At 39.7% G+C, this 22,756-nt stretch overlaps 1 protein-coding gene across 1 annotated transcript in view; it reads right to left on the bottom strand.

Annotated features, from left to right (window-relative positions):
* ADAMTS12 (ADAM metallopeptidase with thrombospondin type 1 motif, 12) overlaps positions 1-22,756 on the bottom strand; it is a 170,744-nt gene that overhangs the window by 83,217 nt on the left and 64,771 nt on the right. Inside the window, exon 4 of the mRNA XM_010563992.1 lies at positions 17,628-17,802. Within this exon, the coding sequence (XP_010562294.1) occupies positions 17,628-17,802 (175 nt within the window). The remainder of the gene's footprint in view (positions 1-17,627; positions 17,803-22,756) is intronic.

The following is a 22,756-nucleotide window of genomic DNA, read 5'->3' on the forward strand; positions in this document are numbered from 1 at the left end:
AGCCATTCCTCTTGGGCAAATGCCATTAAGGCAGCTTATGTACCCACACTTACATATTTAAATTCACAGTACTAACTGAATCTAAAACTGGTGCACATTAGCAGTCCTCTCTTCAAGAAAGAATGACTGAGTATAATAACATTTAATTCAGGGTTTGTAAGTGAACTGGTGCACTTCCTTGTATAAACACTTTACTTCAGAAATGTTGCGCAGCTCGTCTTTTATCAGCCACCAAATTCTGCACGGTACCGATACCTACTGAAGTCCTAAAATGAAGAAACATTTTGTTCTGTTCCCCAACAGAACCACAAGCTTAAGTACAGCAAAGGAGGCAGGTATGTCAGCATAAAGCTCTCCTCCTGTCCTAACATGTGCTTCCTTCCATGCTAGTCCATCCTCCAGCCAAGTTTCCCATGGTTTGACCAAGGATAAATAGCTGCAGAGCAGAAGGGAAGGGTTTGGAATTCCCCTTGAAGGAAAACAAGACGCCTCTCTTCACACTTGCAGTCTTGCTCTGCTCTCTGCAAACACCTCAAGATTTCCCTGCACCTCGCTGGAGAGGACAGACTGCTGCTCTGTATACCCAAGATGCCGATATTGGCTTTTTCAGCCTTCAACAACTGAGGAAGGACTCCCTCCACACACATACTCTTCACAAAATCCTCCCTGTACTATCACCATCACCACAAAACCAATATTCCCAGCACTATTTTGCCTGTTTACGCTTCCCCATGCAGAATCAGAAATGTTGGGCGTGTTTAAGGGCCTCCTCTAGGTCTCCAAGAGCCAACTTGTGCACTGCAGGAACTCCTCTCTGACTCATGATTTCCCTTCAGTTAATACAGCAAAACCAGCCACTTGCGTCTCTCTGCGCTTGCAAATGATCATTAGAGAACCAGCTGGGACCAGCTGTTCCTTGTCTCCTCTCGTGGAGGGATAGGAAATCACAGGCAAACATACACAGGCAGCACAGAGCAGCTGCGAGATGCCACCACTCCTGTGTTTACCCAGCGTGTTGGGTGGCCCCAAACCAGGATGCAGCCTCCCTGCAGGCTGTGACCCTGCTCCAGCTCATAGCTTCACCCTCACAAAGAAACTTCCAACTCAACAAGAACTGAACCTCAGCAGTTTGGTTCACAGCTGCCTGTGAAAAGCACGGCTGCCGAACTCAAGCTGTTTCATGTCACCCACCTCTGTCCTCCTGCTTGTCCTGATCTCTTTGCATTCTTCTGTGCCTCTTGCTCTAACTGCACTTCTTCTCTTCCCGAAACACAGAACTCCCCTCAAATACTCTGCAAGGTTCCAGCTCAGCTGTGACTCCCATGAGCAAGCCCAGGCACCCTGAACCCCTCATGCCATTTTTAGGGCCAACTCTCTCTCAGATCTCGGCACACTCTGCTCCACCACCTTCACTCTGCTTGCACTTGTTCTGGGTCAAAGGCAGCTTGGGAAGTGCTGCTCAGCTCATCCCCCAGGAATCTTCAGATAGCTCTAAGTGTCAAAACCAAGAAGCAGACAGTTGTGCTTGTCAGACCTTCTTCGACCTTCTGAATTAATCATCCATATTCTCCTGGCTGAAAAGCTGAATCATGGAGAGATTTTTCAGCTGAGGGAAACATTAATTTCGCTTTGCAAGTGGCAAAGATTTTGTCAGCTGTATTTGTGACATAAGTGTTACAAAAATACAGGAATTCAGGATACCACTCCAGGTCAAACATTTGAGCTGAAATCTGCCATGTCCTAGGTGAACTGTGGAATGAATCCCATCAAATCACATACTGGGACAGGGCCCAGTATCTATACATGGGCTGGCTAAGGACAGAACAGACTCCAAAAACATTTAGGGACTGAAACAGGTCCTCTAAATTGTGTCAAAACTGCTTAGGTCACCAACAGGTATGAGCTCTTTATCTTTCCAAACTGTCCCCAAGCCCACAGCATGTATCCCCCCCTCCAGACATACTACTGGGTACCATGAATGAACACTATCCGCATGTATTGAGTCTATAGGAAACCTAACAGCTATTGAGTAGCTGCTCTGGGGCAGTCTCTTGTAGTTAACCAAGGAGTTTCATGTTCTCTGTATAAAGCTTTCTGTCAGGAGGAGGGCTCACAGTCTAAACAGGCTCTGTGAAGAAACAGAAACTTAACAATATTCCATAATACTTGACTGTCTCTAGCTTCCAAAGCACATCGTATGTTAAAAACATTGATAAAATTTGCTCTTCATTATCTCCAATAACTTCTGGAAGTCAATGGCAGTTCTTTCCATCTTAGCTATTATTACTAGAAATAGTAATTTTGCATTTTTTTGCACTTGGGCAATATACCGCAACACTGGGCCTCTACCTTTTAGGTACTCATCTCACTGTCTTCTACACACAGAGATTATTTTTGGTAGCACCTTAAAAACCATTACATTTCACCTCTCAATAATTCTAATATTTGCTTCATTTACTCCTGGCAAAAAAAAGAACAAAACCTGATTGTATTTGTCTGGTAACAGATTGGGAAAAGTGTGGCAAGAGGTTAAACTCAGCAGTGGCATCCAGTATAGCTCATACTTGTTATTTAACTAGTCTTAACTATTAAAAGTTGACCCCCTTAAGTTACAGACTGTCTGAAGTGTTCTGTAGCAGTGTTTCCTGACCACTGATGATCCATTAAGCATCTACAAGACAGTTCAAAAAAATTAACATTTCTACACACATGAGCAAGCCAACAAAAGAAGAGCCACAAATGACCAGTCAAAGTTTAGCCAATTTTTAGCTGGACATAAGTGAAAACTGTACAAAATACTGGTTTTTTTCCTCACCCACACCAATTGATCATGCAACTAAAAAAAGGCTCAGAAACACTGTTCTGTAACACCACTTAGCAGCGACCAGCATTCTTGACTTGCTATGAGTTAGCATGGAGAGTTTTCATCAAAATACTATTACAGCATTCATTTCTGACATTACTACAATGTTTAACTGGTTGTCTCTACAGCTGTACATTGAAGCAACTGAGAAAGTGCTGCTCTAACATATGAATACAGTCCAGAGCTGCAGGAAAATTTTCAGTCTGCTACTTTTGTCACCAAAAATGTAGATTCTGGTCAACTGAAACTATTCACAAATATTTTTAAATTGTCAATGAAACACCGTAAAAGTCAAATGCTTCACTTCAATACTTTTTAAATGAGACTTCTTTAAAAATTATGCAACCATTTTCAGTCTGAATACAGTTGTTTACTTAAAACAGGCTGAAGAACATGAAAGCTAGAAATGTTTCATTTCACCCTAGAAATTAAAAATGCTTTATTTGCACCTGACCAAAATGGTTTTAAACCTGAAATAACTTTCTATTTTTCCTTTTGTTTTTTTGTCACAACAAAATCATGTTTCAGAGTGCACCCTAACATATGCATAATTTTTCTCTTACACTCAAATCCCTCTTATTTTCCAGCTTGGCCAATGATCCAAAACTTTTTGCACAATACCCAACCCCCTGGTCACACCTCAACAGCTGCAAGCAGAAATCACTCCTGAAAACCTGTTTCCCTATTTCCATATGCAGAAGCAATCCTCATACACTTCTATCTGACTTTTCTATTTTGGAGTGATGAGAAATCCCACTATGCTAATAAAACTGGCTTATTCCTGCTTGACCTTCAGCTATAAAACACTGACACCTTTGGCTCCACGTGAATGGCACCCTTGCAGAGCTCAGCAGACTCACTGTCCCAAGAGAGATGCTCTGCCAGGGCACAGAGCACCCACCACTAACTTGGTTCCTCTCCAGGTGATGTGCTCTTTGTGTACCATGGAGATATAATGCCACTCCTGAAGCATCATGGAGCAAAATGGCACTGCATCTTCTCAAGTCCTCTCCCTCTCACCAAAAAATACATCAGGAACTTGCCCCACCAGGCTTTGCCTACTCCAGTAAGTTACGTATAGGCAGGGAACAAACACACCAAGGCACTGGAAGTTGTTTGCCTACTCTATTAAAGTGGACGGTTCCTGGCATGGCCTTAGTAAGGGCCGACGAGCACGCTCTCAATCAATTCCTGAGCGTGGCACAGGAGCGGACACAGGCCAGGAATCCCTCTCAGTAGTCAGGATCTGGCCACTCTGTTCAAGAGGCTGAGAAAATTTCATGTATGCACACAGACTGTTCTGTGCTACTTGGCAGCAATGCCAAAGAATACTGGAGTACTTCATTTATTAGCACAAACATTGTCTCATTGTACACAAATAGTGGTCGTCGTGAATATCTATGGTGTTACAGTACGAGAGTAAATGCCAGCTCAGCATTCTGCTTTCAGGTAAAAAGTAATACTGTAAAACAGAATATATAGTGTTTGGAATACCACTGGCATCTTTTAAACGAAATTTTTCAAGCAGTTACTGAATAGAATGTCTATTTATGTTCATCATATAAACTGCCTGCCTTTGTAGCTATTCTATGTGTTTACAATGTCAGGTTTTTGCTACACATTCTGGCACTGGATTACTATTTTCAGGGTATTTTTATCATTCAGTTACTCAAATATGTTCACATTTCTAAGAAATAATAGTTTCTAGTTCAGCTTTCAAAATGTACACCTTAAACTGTGACATGTTGCAAAAGATCTCTTTCAAGTTGTCAACAGAGAGGTTGCTGGATATCCATATGCATGGGAATTGGGGAACTTAGTTGAAACCATCCCAACGGGCATCCCCTTATTCTTGGGCACTGCCACCACAAAAACACTGGGTCGATTTCAAGAAGACAGATTTACCTACTTTAACTCTTCCAGATGTGAAAATAAGTTAAGAATTCAGATAAAAATATCTTTTCAAGACTGGATTTGGAGAGTTCTCCAGCTGTAACATGACAGTCCGGTTATAAAGCACTAGACAGAAATAGATTATTTCATGTCCAAACATAAAATGGGTAAAATAAATTAAAAAAAAGATTAAAAGGTTCTAGACAGATCTTTTTCTTAGTATTTGCAGAATTGACTGGCTAAGAAATAATCTGACCCCAGGTCCTAAATATCTAAGTAAAAATGTATAAGGATGCATTTACTTATATAAATTAATGGCGCATCCATTAAAATATACACAGGATTATTTCACAGAGCACGGACAATGAGAATTTCCTGGTCTTATAACCAATAGTTTAAAAATTGTCTCTTAGCTGCCTTGAAATCCTGACTTATAATACAAAAGGACAGGAGAACACTAAAAAAATAATCTTCATCACAGTTTCCTTTTTTTTCCTACATCTTAGCTTAGGTCTATTAACGTAGAAGACAGAACTGCATTTTTTTCAAAACTTACCAGAAGGTATCATCTATGTCAGTCATAGAGCTACCTACTGTATGTGGTAGACACATAAAAGAAAATGTATCATACAGTTTTTTAGCAAAATGCACAGAGGGAGAAGGAGATGGAAGAAAAATACTCTAAAACCCAATATAAAGTATTTGGAGTGCCCCTTGTAACTTTTAAACAAACTTTTTCAGTCATCCAAGGAGCTGAACAGAAGGTCCATTAGCATTCCTTATATAAATTGCCAGGCTTTGTTTTAGCACTGTGTTTCAACATTTTATTTAGCTCATGGATATAAACACATTCCTTTTCATTTTTTTTTTTCCCCCAAAATACTTTCACATAGTTAATAGGTAGTGTGCACTAACAGGACTAGAAAGGGGTTTTAAAAGCTAAAAAGCAAGACAGTAATCAGCATTTTCCAAATACTACAAAACCCTATTGAAAAACTAGTGTCCCTGGCTGTTAGTAAAGTGAAGATGAAACCCCAATTTGGTATTTGTATTAACTATTTCATGTATTATTGCCATTCTCAGGAATACTCCAGTGCTCTCATTCTACAAACTGTACCTGCTCATTAATTCAGCTAAATATAAGTTTACACAGGACAAACCAGAAATTATTGCTGCACACTGGACGTGGCACAGCAGACAGGCTGAGACACCACAGAATTCAAGTCATGGTGCCAGACCCACCTGAGAATCGAGAAAAATTAGTCTACACCGAGACCCCCATATCAGCACAGCCAGCTTAGCAGTGCTCCCAGAGGCTTTCACCCACAGCCAATAGATAGTAATATTCAGAATGCGTTTATCTGAACAGAGCAAACAAATACATAATACCATTAATTTTATAACAGAACTAATTAGGTATTGCAATGGACTGCACAAGCCCTGATGTTTGCCTTCTAACATTACATTTACAGGATTTAAATTTCAACTGATTTTTTCCCTTCCTTCCTTCCTCTAGAATTATGGAGAAAACAGTACTTTTTCCAGACATCACTCAAAGCCATCATGACTTATATTCATTATGGAGGGACTGTGAGGAGCAGCATGAGCCATTATGGGGGAGCAAGGGTGACAGCTGGAGAGAATGGCTGGATCCTATTTCTTTGCTCATTGGCCATCCGTAGAAACACCCAAAATAAACAGATACTTCCCTAAAATAGGAAGTATCTGTTTGTTTTGGGCCATTCAGGCCATTCAGTCTTTTTGGCACCATCATATGAGAGAAAATTTGAAAGCAAGATGGGGGAGTGGACAGCACTGGGTGACAGGTGTCGTCAGTGAAATTCTGTGCCTCATCTTCCTCATCTCCCGATCTTCATGCACCTGCCTAAAGACCTTCATGCTCAAGGCATGCCACAGACACAGAGGCCAAGTTCTCAGGAATGCACCATCCCCCAGTAAGTGAACATTCCTTGCTCAGCAGTTTGTTATACACAGAAAATAGCCATTACAGTTCACCCAAAATTCCAGTAACTTGAATTGTTTAAAAAAAAAAAATCTCAGTTTTAAATGTCTGAAAGACAGTTTAAGAAATGTAAAGTACCCCAACTAAATTAATGTATAACGTCTGTGTTGTAAAAGAGAAATGGCTACTCACAGAATAGGGCTTTGAAGTGGTAGTTAAGTTATGCCTTTTAATTAGTTTGGTTTAAATTCAGATTAGTAAAGGAAAGAAGAAAAAGACAGTCTGGAATTATTCTTAAAACAAAATGCTATTCTATCAAGGTTTGATATGATATCTTTAAGAAATGCAGCATATGTTATAACCTTCTTATCACTGGGCTTATACAACAGAGTTTATTTGACCTTTTTCATGGATGAGCTGTTGTTTTTTCCATCCCATTTCTCCACTGTATTTAAAATATACCAACCCCACTAGAGTGCTCAAAGGAAAAAACACACGCTAGCACTTTGAGGGGCCTCCAAGCCTTGTCCTCGGCTGCGGCCAAACGTCTTGAATTTCAGATGATGTTACTAAGCAATGCAGCCTTCAAAACATCAGCCCTAACCTTGCCGTGCTTCTGCAGCAAACAGCAGCAGTGCAAGAGCAGCTCTTACAGGCGAGGACTCCCCCCCAAGCCTGGGACTGAGAAAGGCTTGGTCAGTCTGGGAGTTACCAAAATGAATTATGCTAATATGACATCTTGAAAATCTCAGACACATGCTGCTTTTAATGTTTTCTATTCTTAGAAGCAGGTCCTATTAACAACATTTTCCAGCTTCATGACATTTTGGAAGACGACCACGGAGGTTCTCCTGCTCCAACTCAGCAACACAAGATTTCACTTTGCCTGATTAAGCCTCTGAAGAGGCACTCATGCACAGACAACAGCTGTTGAAACAGCAGAGCAGGGACAGCCCATCACCCAGCTACTCCGTCCTGCAACTGCAGAGAGCTGGCAAAGAAGGTGTCTGTAAACTGCTAGAAGGAGCAAGGGGAGGGAATAGCACAAATGACATTGAGACATCTCAGGGAATGCAGCACAAGTAGCCCTGTTAGGATAACAACGTCTTGGGGTGACTAGTGCCATTCTCAGCTCTTCATGCACACCACTGTGTGGGCTAAAGGATGTTTCCAGTTTTAGCCAGAGTTCTAAGAGTGACTTTTTCCTTTGATTCCAGTTTCCTATCAGAGACTGGTTGTCAGGGGCACTATAACCTGTTGGATGTCACAATTCCATTAAGTCACTTCCATTTTTGTCATCAATAGGGTGGAGGTTCACCAGTAACACCAGCTATAATTAACTGGACTCCCTGTGGTTCACTGCTGACAGAAAACTATGCCAAAATCTGTCACAGACAGGAGCTATTGGGGCTCCCACACTAGAATGCCAAGAAGTTTGACAGCATTTGGTTAGAACTGGGTTTGAGCTTTGAAATTTGCACTCCCATGGAAACAGAATCAAGCAAAGCCCTGTCAACAGACTCAGCCTCTGTTATTTTCTAAATGACAGTCTCAGTTTTCATTTGCAGAAAGTCCCTGGCTCCTCTTCTCTCCAGGTAGCTTTGAAATTATAAAGGTATGTAAACACATGGGACCAGAAAGAGAGAAAAATGCAAACAGTTTTGCCTGAAAGCAACATCCAGTTCACACATATCATAAAACAATATGATTAATTATAGCTTAAGGAGAGAAAAATATCCAAAAATGGATAATAATGGATAAAACCAGGCTACATCCATCAGCTGGGGAAGGAGGTGTTCAGTAATCCATTCTCCAATGTTAAGGCTATCTCTGCTTGAACAACCTTCAGCTGCCTGCCCATGTTACCAGTCTGGGCTTTGCAGGAAACTCCCTTGTTTTACTGCCCTTCTTCCCCATTACCTATCTGGCAGATGAAATTTCATCCCTCTCATCTCCTTCCATCTCTTCTGAGGAAGACCTGACTGACAGAAGTACCTCACGATGGGAAATGGATGCAACTGAGACACTGAAAAGAAAATACCATAAAGCAGAGAGGTTCAGTGAATATTTTACCTGGAGAATGTCATGCAAATAATACAGAAAATGTCAGGAATGATCCCTTGTTAAAACTGCAGCACCTGAAAGAAGACTTTGATCCAAATCCAAACCTCCACACAGCTAAGGGGAATCCAGACTGGGGGCCCAACTGACAACAGTGCAGATCAGAGAGGACGGAACTTGATTCAGCTTGTTTTAGAGCTCAGGCAGGCAAGAAACTTGCTGCTACTTCTAACTTTGGCAGAATGGAAGACTCAGACCGAGGCTGTGTTTTAATTGTGTTTAAAAAGTACCTGAAATACAAAAATCCATCTCTCTGCAGCTTCAACTCAAACACTGTTTTGCAGCTCAGCAAAATATTAGACAAGACCTTTTTTAAAATAAATACAAACCAGAGACAGCATGGAATTAGAACTTGTTATTGTTGTTGTTAAGAAATGAATAAAGGACATGAAGGCTTTGGACTTCCTAATTTGCACAAACATTAATTTTTGCGCAGTTTTTATTGAGACTGATTAGAACGGGTTAGAAGAGACTTTCTCTAATTTAACAGTCTAATTTATGTGCACAAAGACTTCATCATTAGTTGTTTAAAGAGGACAGGAATACATAGTTTTTTCAGCTAAGCCACCTGATAACATCTTGTTTGCTGAAGTAAGTTTAAGTTGAATATTTGCAAGAGAAGAAAAGCTGAAAACTTAGAAGAGATCATGGCAAAAACCCAATATTCTCTTTTATGCTCTTTCATACAGAAAACTGACATGCAACAAATGTTTCCACAAAGTCTTCAAACAAGTGCAGTACTTAAGGCCATCAAATAAAAAGATTTACTACATCTTTTAGCATAGCAATCTTCTGGCCACTTTTTTTTGCATAAAGGTGGATGCCTACTTCTGTTGGACAATTCCTTTTTCTAGAAAAAAATTGTGTGTAATTCTGTATGATCTTTAAGTGAATAATGTCCCTCCAGTCTGTTATTTACATACAGTTTTTTTCAGGACAGTTCAGAAATAGCACACAGCAAAGAGGTATTCTTTGCAAAAATACTGTGCAACAGGTAATCTTAAATAAGCAGTGTGAAACAGAGGAGCAAATCTCACCCTACTAGAAGTCTTTCACAACAAATCAAATCCAGCTAGCAAGTCCAGTAGGTCACTAAATCTGTGTTGAGGCAGATCCTTGTTTTCACCAACCGAACACAAAAACAATTCAGACATAAAGACCGGTGTCAGAAATGACATCCTGGACTCCAAAAGATGCCCTTTGCAGATTGCTGTCTAGTGAAACTGCATCTACTAAACACGTCCCAACCTACTCAATATTGCCAGAAATTCATTACGAGAATGGTCCCCACAAGCACCCATCACTGGAGTTGAGAACTCCATCCTACACTCAGCAGATAATCAGGAGTGCAGAATCTGTGCACCCCAGGATCTGTGCTGGATCTGTGCACCCCAGAACATGCTACTGAGTAATCATCTGTGGTGTGGGATAAGTCCAGATATGGCCCCACTTCTCCCTAAAAAGGAGAGAGCTTACAGTTCTCTACAAGATGACTGAAGTAATGGTGCATGGAAAGAATCTTATGACCTCCTAAGTTATGCAGTTCCCCTTGCTCCCAACTAATCATAAAACTAAAATCTATGCTGAGAGGACTATTAAGATCTCCTTTTAAGTACAATTCATCCAGAAGAGTCTCTCCAAGTACAGAAAATGCATCCAAGTTCAAGCAGCTGCTAGGACATGAAGAGTGAAGAACACCAACCCCAAGCAAGGAGTGGACAAGCTGCAAGGACACCGTGTTTCATGCAGAAAAACTGTGCTCACACACCTGTTTAAAGTGGGTCACATATGATAGGAGACTGCCAGAGGTTCATCAGGGACATGCAGACTTCGGAGAAACTAATGGTGAACACTGAGCCCATATCAATGCATTTAGCCCCACAGCACAAATCCAGCACTTCTCAGAAGAATTAGAAATCTGTGATCTGCCCAGAAATAATAAGGTAATTGTAGTTTCTTTTTAGAAAGTTCATAGAGAGTTCAGTATGACTGAGAAATCTTGCATTAACCAGACTGAAGGCTGAACAGCTTTGCCAATACTATTACATTAATGGGTCAAGTGTTCTGAGCAAATTTTCAAACTCCTGCAACAAAAATGTTTCCTGAATGCAGCTTAGCTTTCTGGGTTTTCTATTTCAACTGTGGAAATAAGGTTTACAATTGTTCAAAGCTAGTGTTATGCTACAAAAGAGAAAGGGATGGCATGTGACATGTAACAGTTTAATTTTAAAGCTTGCTATTGCTCTCTGAATCAATACTGCAGCAATTTACATTACCAAAGCATTTGTTTACCCAATCAATGGCAATACTCAAAAAGTGCAGTAGTATCACACACAGTTTGATAAGGTAAGCTGTAGGTACAGAGCAAGTGCAGAATATATTCCTCTACAATAGTACATGGTTAGAAAGTTCATTCTGGATCCAGACTGAGAGCCCTCAATTTGATGAGTGGTTAAGCAAACTGTTTCAATGAAGACATGGAAGAGACCACAGTTTACCCTTTAAACCACAGGAAAGCAAGTGCAGTAAGCAACACTGTTTCTTTCCAGTGGCACAGGAACTGAACAGAAAGACTCCACTGAAACACAGTGAAGCAGATTTCTTCCTCCTTATAGTTTTGACTGGTATTATTTGGAAAATGGTCTGTCACAGAACTTTAAATATTCACTCATTAAGTGAGGAAATGTATCACATTTCTGATGCCTTTTGGTGGCAACAATTGACTATTACCACATTATAACAACAATCACATTTCCACATTTTTCTCCCTTACCTCCTGCACAACAGAAGTACTTCTGGAAAGCACCTTGTTTCAGTTAGTAAGAGCTAGTGAAATACAGAAGGTTAAATTCCTGCAGAAAAGAGAAGATGAGAAAACAACAGGGACTGGGAAAGCAGGTGCCAGCACTCTGCCAGCATTGAGCTTTCTCTGGCCCCTGTTCAGCACAGACTTTGGATCGACTTGGAGAAAGTTCTACTTTTGAGTCTGCACTCATTTAACCGGAGAGGGAGAATTGCACAAAATACAGTATTTTATTCCTTTCGCCTCTACCAATATTTCTACTGCCTGTAACTACAGCCTAGGCAGCTCCCAAGCACAATTCATCTCAAAAGTCAAAGATGACATCTTAGAATAGGGTGAATCAGCTTTTGACAATGACTGTTCTCTTCCAGTAATTATAAAAGAAGCCAGCTTGTAACATGATTAGCTTAACGTCAAGTATTTTAACTGTTAGGCTACTCGAGTTAAGAGATAAGAACCTTCTCTTGTGTCCTTAAAACCTGAATTTCAAGTAACAGCAAACATATCTATGAAACATCTGTATGCTAAAGAAACCTAGAATCCTTTTTTTATTGCTTACCAAGGCTACACATTTGCGCCTGCTCATTTGTTAGAAGAAACAGGATTTTTGACAGTAAAGTGAAATGAAAACAGAAGTCTTCTTAAATTCATATGTCGGGTGTTAGAAACTCAAAATTGAAGGTTTCTTATCTCCCTGGCACAGAAAACAGATGACTCTTCCTTTTTCTGGAAAAGGAAAGCACAAGACAATGAAAAAAAGTCTGTATTATTTCTGATTAGCTTCTAATAAACTCCAGAGAGCAACCGAAAAAAGAAAAGTCTTCCTGAAACCTGAAAGAAAGTTAGAATTTTCTGCTTTCATTTCATGACCCTGTTGCAGGGGGAAGGGAATCTCCTGATACCACTTAGCAGCAATTGTTTCATCCACTGCTACAACAAACCAGCTATTGTGTCTTTGTTTCCCAGGTACCCCAGCCCTGAAATGCTAAATATCCTGCTGCCTGCACAAGCAGGCACTCACTGTTTTCAGTTCAATGCAAACTGTTCCAGAGATGAGAGATACTCCATGTACTGCTGCAAGCTGTTTGTTTTGTTGTTCCTACTTTACAATACAGGTCATTCTGACTGAATATATCTATTCACTCTTTTTTCATGGCAAGCAGCTTTTAAACAGGTTAGTAGAGCCTGTTCATAGAAAGCAGAGGGATGCAGGGAAAAAGATGCTTTTCCCTCTACGTTGAATTAATCTCACCACAATTCAACGTGTGAACTTACCATCCCAAGAATAATAGTCTCTGTGTTTTGAAGAAACTAAGCAAATTAAGCTGAATAGTAATTGATGTGGTTAAGTACAGGATAAACAAATACTGGAAAAATGTCAGCATCATTCTTTAAAAAATATGGAAGCTACACAGCATGTACCAGGGGTTCTGCCAACAGCAAGGCTGCTTACATTGGCTACAAAGTTCTTAACAACAACAACAAAAAAGATAGGCTATCCTTTGAGAATAAAACAGTGTCCTGGGCTTCTTTTCTCTCTCTCTTCCAAGTGGTTAAACAAAGGACTTCACTGTCAAAAGCCAAGACTAACAGTTTATGCTGTACACTTGCAGACAGAAAAATGAAGAGAATCTTCTGGCAGTATCAAGTTAATCATGAAAAAGCAAGACCATGATGGAATAAAATCTTGCACTCAGACATAATCCTTAGGAGGAACAACAGGTAACTATTGTCTGAAACTGCTTAATGGCATTCTAGTCGCCTGTTAAATGAACTATGCCACTAAGCCATCATTCAAAAGACTTAAAAAACATTTTTGCACAGATGATGTTGCTCTGCTCCTTCAGCTCCCTTCACCCCTCTGCTTCACACAGCATCTGGCTTCTGTCTCCTCCCTCCCACCCCAGCCTTATCCCATCACAATTCCAATGCAAGACTGCTCCAAATGCAAAATTTTCAGTTATAAGATTTATAACCCCTCTGCCGACAAGGAGTTGGGCATCCATGTACAACCCAAACTAATCCTAACTTTTGATCTGTGCGGAGCTCATCTATCAAATCTTTTCAATGCTAAAATGAGAGTAAAGCATATGACAACTTCCATACACCTAAAGCTCCAAGGAAGTATTCTCAGAGATCTATTTTAATACCCTAAACATTTATTTCCTTAGTTAATATATTACAGACTACTGCAGCAATCACTGGGTTGCAGTCTGAATAAACTCAATTACCCTTCTTCTAAACGACAGCAACCTGACCACCTCACCAGTCCAAAAAAAGATGTCCATCTATTCATATTGTATCAGTCCCCTCTGTAGCACTTAGTCAGGAAGGGCTCCATTACATCACAGCATTTTCATTCACAAACTTCACAAAACTTCTCCATTTTGCAACTCACAAACAAACCAATACCTTATGGCAGACTGATGAAAACAAACGGAAAGAAATAGGAGATCTTCTCTCAATCTGCAGAAGTGAGGATACTTCCTCTTCTTTTGCATTATATCTCAGGAACACTGTCAAATTTTTAAGATAATCTATTTAAAAAAAAACAAATCAAATCCCCAGATCTTTAGTTTCCTATCCTACAGGCAAAAATGACTAGAGAAATTATCTGTAAAGCTCAGGGCCACTTTTCATTTACCATTTTTGCTACTTCTCACACAGATTTCAAATGATACAGTAAGACAGCAGCTTGCAATGTACAGTATCGTAATGCTACTTTCATGATTAGCCCTCAGTTTTGCATGCAGCTAATGACTGAGTCACCTGGCAGCTGCCTAAGCAGCAATAGAAGTGTACAGCACAAAACTAAACTTTAATTTACATCATTTATCACAATTATTTTTCTCCAAATATCTGAAACTGTTAAAAATACTGCAAATTATAAACTAATTAATATAATCATTGTAAGAGCACAGGAATGTAACTGATGCTAAAGTATTACTGTATGTAGATGACACAGATGACAAGCAGGTTGGAGCCTGAAGATTTCTGTGGTTGTTGCCCCAGTAAAAGTCATGAGCATGCTGCACAGGGCTTCTTCCAAGTGGTGACACAGTCCTTGCATTAAAAAAAAGCTTGAAAAAGACTGCACAGGAGGTCAGCATCCTCCACCTCTTCCCTCCCAGACTAATTCCTCTATTTTGACTTTGCCGATACAAATAGTCTTCACGCTCCTTGCCTGACAGACAGGTTAGTTCTGACTAAAAGATTATTATTATCACTATCCAACTTTGTGCACTGACTTGAAAGCATCCAGGTGGTTCAACTTTTCCAAGCAAAAAGACATCACTACATTTTAACCTGGGCACACAAAGGATTTCCCAAGTGTAAGTCTTAGAAATGACTTAATTGTCTTAGCTTAAGTTTAAAAAACTAACAGAATCAGAGCTCAAATAAACAAATTAGACACTCTGTATGATGAATCTCAGCCCACAAGATTAAAATATTTGATTCTGAAAACCAGTTCCTACAAAAGATATGGCAGGCAACTCTTCATCAGTTAAGCCCTGGCCCAATGGGGACAAAGCTAGGGCTTAAAATACAAAATAGTCATGATGTTCAATCTGTAAAATAGAATTCATTTCTAGAATTAAATGTGAATTGTAAATTGAAATTGTTCTGCTTTAAAGTGATCCCAAAAGGCATTACTCTGGGCCATGTGTGGTATCATGTGGGTGTACCAGAATTCTGGCATCAAACTTAACAGTATGAATTGCTTGAGGTCTTGAAAAGGGGGAAGAGTCACCTTACCACCTTTAAAATGTATTTATGTACCGAGTATTCCCCAAAGCCTATGTCGTGAATATATTTAACACAGAAAGCAAGAATTAACTCACTTTGCTTTTTTGCTCTGTATTTCACTTCTAACAAGAGCAATTGCTCTGACAATGCATAGTGTAAACAGGAGATGACACTGACTTCTTTCTTTTTTCTACCCTTGTTGAAGAGCTGGCTACAACAGAAGTGAGATAACAAAGCATAAGGCATTCAGAGGAACCAGTGATTATTATATCCTGTCACACAAAGGGCAAAAATGTAATGAAGGAAATGTTTTACTGATTACTTAACTTTTATGACAGCCAAGCAGATTACTGCTTGACCAAAGGTAGACATTACCTCTAAAGACTGACAGAGTCAGTTAAACATAGAGACATAAATGAAAGTGTATTAGTTAGTTCATAAGACACTCCCTTTGTTACCTGGAATGTCATGAACATATTATTACCACCAGATATAGTTCTGTCACGTTAGAATGAATAACATTAGACAGGCAGTTTAAATCCAAAAGCCTATTAGAGCAAACATAGCTGGTCTAAGTGATAATACGTCAGGGAAGCTATGCTCAATTTTTTCCAGCATCCAGGTACAGCCAGTCTTTTTCTGTCTCATTCTGCAGTATTTTGAAGAAAGATACAAGGGGTAAAAAGTGAGAGGTAGAAAAAAAATAAGCAGGCTACACAAAGCAAATACACAGCATGATCTCTTGTATCTCCTGTTTCCTCTCTATACTTAAAATTATGGCCTAGTGATGTTATTTTATCCAAAAAAGAAACCTGGAAGACAGTAGGCAAGAACAATTTCCTCATTCTTTACAGGCAAATCTAAACTAAGTCCTCTCATTTGTCCCAGCAGTCATCAGAAGAAATGGAAAATCAGGGAGCTATTTTAGATTTAAGCCAAAATAGACATCAACTTCAGATGTTCATGGCTTTTGAATTTCAGGCTTTTTTGTCTAACAAGTAGATATATTTTTATTTGATGAAGAATAATAAGGAACAGTATTCATATTAATTCTTACAGCTTCCCCTTATCCTCACTTTCCCAGTATCACAGAAGATTGAATAGCTCCCTGCAAGCCATCAGCTTTCTAGTCTTCCCCACCTATCATTTCACACAGCTCTTGGCCAGCAAGCAAGAAGTGCAAAGCAGGTCTATGACCAGAAATATAGTGGGGCTGAGCTGTTGTTTGCTTCTTTAATTTATCAATTCATATTACAGAGCAGTAAAACTTCAGCAGCAGTAGTGACTGAAGATTAAAAATTCCTACATTCCTCCTTTTTTTCCACCCCTGGAAAAGAACCAGCTACTCTTTGATCATTAACCTGTGAAAGACAGAAACACACACCTGCGTATTCTGCAGCTCTATTTGTACATAACTTGGGCCTTACATCATTTAGGTTATTATTCATTCTCCCTACCAATACTGTATCTTTTCTAAAGTTTGGTGCAGACTCAGCTTGAAGGCCTCAACATCAGAGAACTAATGCAAGATCTGTAAATTTTTGGTATGAGGTCAATCAAGTGAATTACTTTACTTAATAAAGGAACTAATTTTGTAATTACGAGATGCCAACTACCCTCTAGATACAGTCTTCCTTTCCAGGATAGTGTATTAGTTTGTTTTCCCAAAAGACACAATGCTGAGTATTAGTGCACCAATATTTTTACTTAGACTTCTGCAAAAAACACTTCGCTGTTGATGCCCTGCACTCCACTTTCAGACCAACCAAATAAGACTTTAAATATTCTAGTAACTATCACAGAGATTCTAGAAATCCTAAGTTTAAACCATGGATTAGAGGGGGGAGTATTTTATGTTGAGGACAGTATTTGCATGGAGTGAGAATGAATATTTTATTAGAAATAATAATGACTGCAATTCTCATCATCCCAGAACTACTCAAGAATTCAACTCAAACTCACTGAACAATTCTGGATGGAGAAAAAAGCGAGGGGTAGAAAGGATCGATGGTGTGAAAAACATATCCCAGCAGTCATAAGGGAGATTTAAGTTTTCAGGAAGGAACCCAGAGGGGTGGCTCCTGAGGCGTTTTGACTGAGATGTTCTCATTTTATATAATCTCTTTTTACAGGATTTAAGAAAGCCTGGCAGAAGGAAAGGCACACACCACTGGAAAATAAAAGCTGCTTAAAAAGGTGCAGAAAGTAAATAGGCAGAAATCCAGCAATATTTGTACCATTCAATCCACATGCTTGTTCTTTCTCCATCAGGATCGCCCGTCTTCTCCTTAAAGCATTTTGAAGGATATTTGCCTCATAGATAATATGGGGATGGGGTGTTCCCTCCTTCTGTGGATGCTTTTTAATGGGCTCAATGAAGTAATCCCCATGGGGCAGATGGAAATATCCAGTCTGAAAATAAGCACAAAAGAGTTAATCTCTCCTATCCAGTACTGGAAGTCAAAAATAAAAGACTCTTTTCATATTACTATCCCTGAGCTTTTCTCATAAGCCAGTCATTACACTGCAGAAATACAAAAACATCAGGTTTTCAGTATTTATTTTGCTGCATATATCAAGGTTGCTTTGTACCTCACAAAGGCATAACAGTCCAAAGGGGAATAGAAAAAATTTCTTCTTCCTAATAACCTGAAATCCTTTATACTGAGACAGAGGCTCCCATATTTGTACAAAGCCACTGAAAGGTCAAAAGTTAATTTGTCAAACATGATGCACTAGGGAGAGTCGCATCTTGTTCTTCTGATGTTTTGCATCCATTCCCCAGAGAACAAGCCCTGAATAAAAGCTGTTTCATAAGTACAAAGCACAATTCTGCTCCTAGCTGCAATTCCATAGTCAGATCATGCAACCCATCAGATAGGCTGCACTGTGTGGTATACTCTCGACTCAGACTACAAACCCCTCTGGCCTCCACGCTTCCAATGGAAGAAATAAGTAGCTTTTCATGAATTATAGCAAGCTATTGTGATCATACGATAGACCTGCCTAACAAAGGCTGTAACATTTCTCATGCTGTAACTTCTGTATCAACCTCCCAGCTTTGACTGAGCTACAGGGCCTTTGATACCCATCTGGACTACACACGATTAGTTTACACATCCCTCTGCCATGGTCTAAGAGACACATGCAACCGGACATGGCCTTGGTCCCTTGTGTCTCAGCATTTTTGCGTGGATTGCTAACTTTGCAGAACCATTGTATAGCCCTTCCACTTCAACAATACTAAATCTAAAGCAAAAGATCTACTGACATCCCAGCCCACACTGGGGATGTGACAGGAGATTGAGGTATCCCACTCTTATGGCTTTGTTTCCTCTTCACTTTCTTGCTGTGGTCAGTGTAGCCTCCTTAACTTGTTCTAGAACAGGAAAAAATGCAGCAACACTGTGTTCCTGCAGCTGCTGTATTCAAACTTAGGACGCACAAATCTAAAAACCCTTTTGAAACACTCCCAGGTCTTACATTTTCCCTGGACAGTTAGGAAAGCCAGTATGAGGGTAAGGACAAGAGGGAAATCATATTAATGGAGGAAAAGCATTCTTAAACATAAGTAACCATGGGCTCTATGTACTAGGAGCCCAAAGGCAGCTCAGTGAGATCTCCACATGATGTGCTTCAAAGTCCCCTCTACCAGATACCTTCTGCCTCCACTTTGATTGCCAGAGGCCCAATACATCCCACAGCAAACTTGTACAAATAAATAACTGTGACTGTCATTTCACAGAGTTTGCCCAACAGTCCTTAAGAGGAGAAACTCTTTCCTTCTAGTTTTCCAGTGTGAGTCAAAGTTTAAAAGCCATAGGTTGGCCTTGGTTTGAAGCCTTGGTTACACCCATAAAGTTTCACAGGTTCAGGACTCAAAGTCACATATGTTTGCTCATCTGGGATTACAGTTAATGCCTGTATGGTTTTTGTTTCATGTTTAAGAAAAAGAAATCAAGACTTCTGATTCTTAAACATGAAATTCAAAAAAGCTCAGGCTTCTTTTTCAATTATAAATCAAGGCTGCTTTTGACATAGGAGCTGAGACACACTACAAAAGCAATAAATTCCATGTTCAGATTGGATAAAGATGTCAAGATGTCTATAGAACAAGAACGCCCACACAGAGGCTAGACCAGGAGATCAGTACATGTGGCTTTCCTCCTGCTGCTCAAGGAATCAAAGCACTGTCACAAACCTTTGCCCATTCCTTTTCATTCCACAGGATTCAATCCTTCCTGGATATTCTGAAAGTCTAGATTATTTGACCTTTTTTCTCCTGTTGTATTTTTTAACCCAGTTGGAACCAGGAAGAACTAACCATCTTCACTGCAGACCCTGATTTTATAGGGCAGGCTGATTAGTCACTGGACTATTGTGTCAAAGTTGCATCTGTAAGAAGAAAGGCGAGGCAATCATATAAAAAATGAAGTATATTAGTAGCAACCTCATTTCCCAAGCTCCCCCAGCAATGCTTGTATGTTAAAATTCAGCTCTTCATTCAAGCTGTGTGGAGCAGGAGAAAAAACAAAAATTCATCATTTTTCATACTGCAGACGCACACACACAGATGGCAGTAAAGATTGTTCAATAAGCCAGCAAACAGCTGCTCCTGCAGAACCTGGCTTCAGACATTCCCATTTTTTTTTAATTATTATTGTTTTGGTAACATCATTTTTCAGTGTGGAATATCTGTTTTCACAGTCTTACAGCTTTTTGCTGTAACAACTCTATCCCAAGCCATCCCTGTTCCAAATGAGCCACAACACCCCCAACCCGCTGGCATTCTGTGGACATTTGTTAAGTTCAGCAGTACAACTGTACATCCCACCCACCTGCAGCAGAAATTCTGCCAGTCTTCCTCTCAATCTGGGATGAAACTAAGACTTGTTCCTCCCATCCTCTGCAGTAACTGCTTGTCTGCACTAGTTCATATACTGTTCTTGTCACTGTCATTGTAGCACTTTCCAGGAGTATGTGTGGCTACCTGACTCACGTCTACTGCATGTGCTTCCTTCTTTACATTGATAGATAACTGAATATGGACAGAAACACAGTTAGCAGCACTGTCCTTCTCTATGTTGTAATCACTACCTTCCTGTTTGTCTCCTCTTGTTACATGAGGCAAGGTCCAAGAGAACCCTCCTGCACTTCATGCAGAAAAAGTGGAAATTTTTAAAGTCCCTTAATTTCTGGAAGAGGCAATGTCTGTGTGTCAGATCTCCCCTGAAGAAAGCTACTTCAAGTGTGTGTAACTTCTACACGATAGCTTTGACATTTGTTCTTTAAAAGAGGTTGATAACAGCCAGAACTTTCATATTTGTTGGCTACGGATTGCTGAATCGTGGGAAAATAAAAGGCTGCTCCCCACTCAATATCCAAACTAAGGTCACTGTAGAGGATGAAGAAGTCTGAGGGCCTATTTTACCAAGGAGACACTCCAACAAAAAAATTATTTGCTCCAAAAGGCCTCATGGATCCTAAATTCTAGTAGCAATAGAATTTATTTAAACAAAACTGCCTGCTCTGTCTGTAACAAATTCCCCAATAAAGCAAGATATTTATAAGCAATCTTTCCTTTCACTTGAACTTTGTGCTCTGGGATTTTCTGAAAGAGTTTGAAATTCGGATGAAACCATCATCACTACAATACAAAATAAGAGAAATGCCATTACATCCTACATGGCATTTTAGTGCTATCTGCACTCTCCCCAGTAAAGAGAGCTGCCTCGATGTGTTCCCTGTTACAGGACACAGGCAGGATATTGTAGCCAGGCCAGATCATCTCTCTCCAAAGGTGTCAGTCAGTGTTTTACCAAACGTCCCTGATTACCCCCTCTTCCCTGGCAGTTTCAGCATATGGGTATTCTCTATTCATATTTCTAGCCTGTAATCAGTGCATGCATTGTCGTAACATATCTTGCAACTGCGGTTCTCATGGTGCTACAGCATGTGGAGAAAGCAAGCTGGAAAAGAAGATGACAACAGAAAAAGTAAAATGATCTGAATAGACTCTCTGGTCTGTATTACTACTCCCAGTCACCAGTCCAAGAGGAAATTAGGGTTCTTGAGACCGGTGTCTTAAATACACCTTGTAAATGTGGTACAGAAATGTTTTGTGTCCTGTGCTATCTGAAGTACCACGTGCCAAAGCAAATTTAGGGAGGCTCAGGAACCGTAGACCTTTCTGCACAAAGGTATTACACTCATGACTGCAAAAGAAACTGAAGAGTGATATCAAAAATGTGCATTTCTCCATATCCTCTAAAATTGTGTAAAACATTATGACATGCTCCATTTTTATTATCTGCAATGGCTGCACTGTGTGCCTAAACTTATCAGAGATGAGAAGACACGTTTAGCTCATGAGAAAGACCAGTTCTAGAACCTGCCTCAAAACTTTCCCCTAATTCTAGTATCCTATATTTTTTTGAATGTCTAAAAACATCTCCCAGTTTGATTTTTGGACTACAACAAGAAGAGGAGCTGATATCCTCCAGGAGAAAAGTTCTTCTCGTGGCTATTCCCAGAAGTAACTGGAAGAGAAGTAAGGCATTTGTATATCTTCTAAACCAAAATCCTTTATCCTTGCTTTGTTTATCCTGAAACTATTTTATTTTTTACTGATTGGATGTCAGGTAGAAACCATGATTTTCATTCCTGTCCAGAATCATAAAGACAAGCACACGCAAGCTACACTATAAGTTATAAATTACAAAAAAATCCATCCATTACACAATCAATCAGTTGGAAGTATAAAGACCCTATACATTAGCAATAGTGAATAAAATAATGGGTTTAACCATGAGAAGTGTGGTTCTTTCAGAAGTAGTCCATTACTGTAAAAAAAGAAATATATTTCAAATGCTAACCTACTGATAGTAAATTTATGTGTGAAGCCAATTAAGGAAATCAGAGTGACAAATACACCATGCCCGCCAGTGCTGCTTGGGATGAAGTGACTGTAGAAGTCTGCTTCCAGAATGTAGATATGCTTTCCAACAGCTTCCAGAGACTTCAGCACTTACTGAACTTAGGCTTTGCACTTGCTCTTTCATCCTGCACAGGCTATACACCAGGAAATGAAATGCTGAGACCAACTGGAAGAAAACACCACCAATCTTCACATTAAACTTACTTCAAAGCACTCAGAACCAGCACAATTCCCTTTTCTGATTAAGCACTTCTTTAGTTTTGCTCGTTATAGCTGGTCTTCTCTGATTCACAAATAACAAAAATTTTTCATTTAAAGTCCATCAGTTTTCAAGCTATGTATACATACAATATATGCTTTTTTTTTAGCAGTTTGTAGCATCATCCGCTTTTAAGTGATATTCACATGGCCTCAGAATACACAAAGGAG

The sequence above is a fragment of the Haliaeetus leucocephalus genome, unplaced genomic scaffold, assembly GCF_000737465.1.
Source record: "Haliaeetus leucocephalus isolate CR32 unplaced genomic scaffold, Haliaeetus_leucocephalus-4.0 Scaffold174, whole genome shotgun sequence".
In the NCBI taxonomy this organism is placed as follows: Eukaryota; Metazoa; Chordata; class Aves; order Accipitriformes; family Accipitridae; genus Haliaeetus; species Haliaeetus leucocephalus.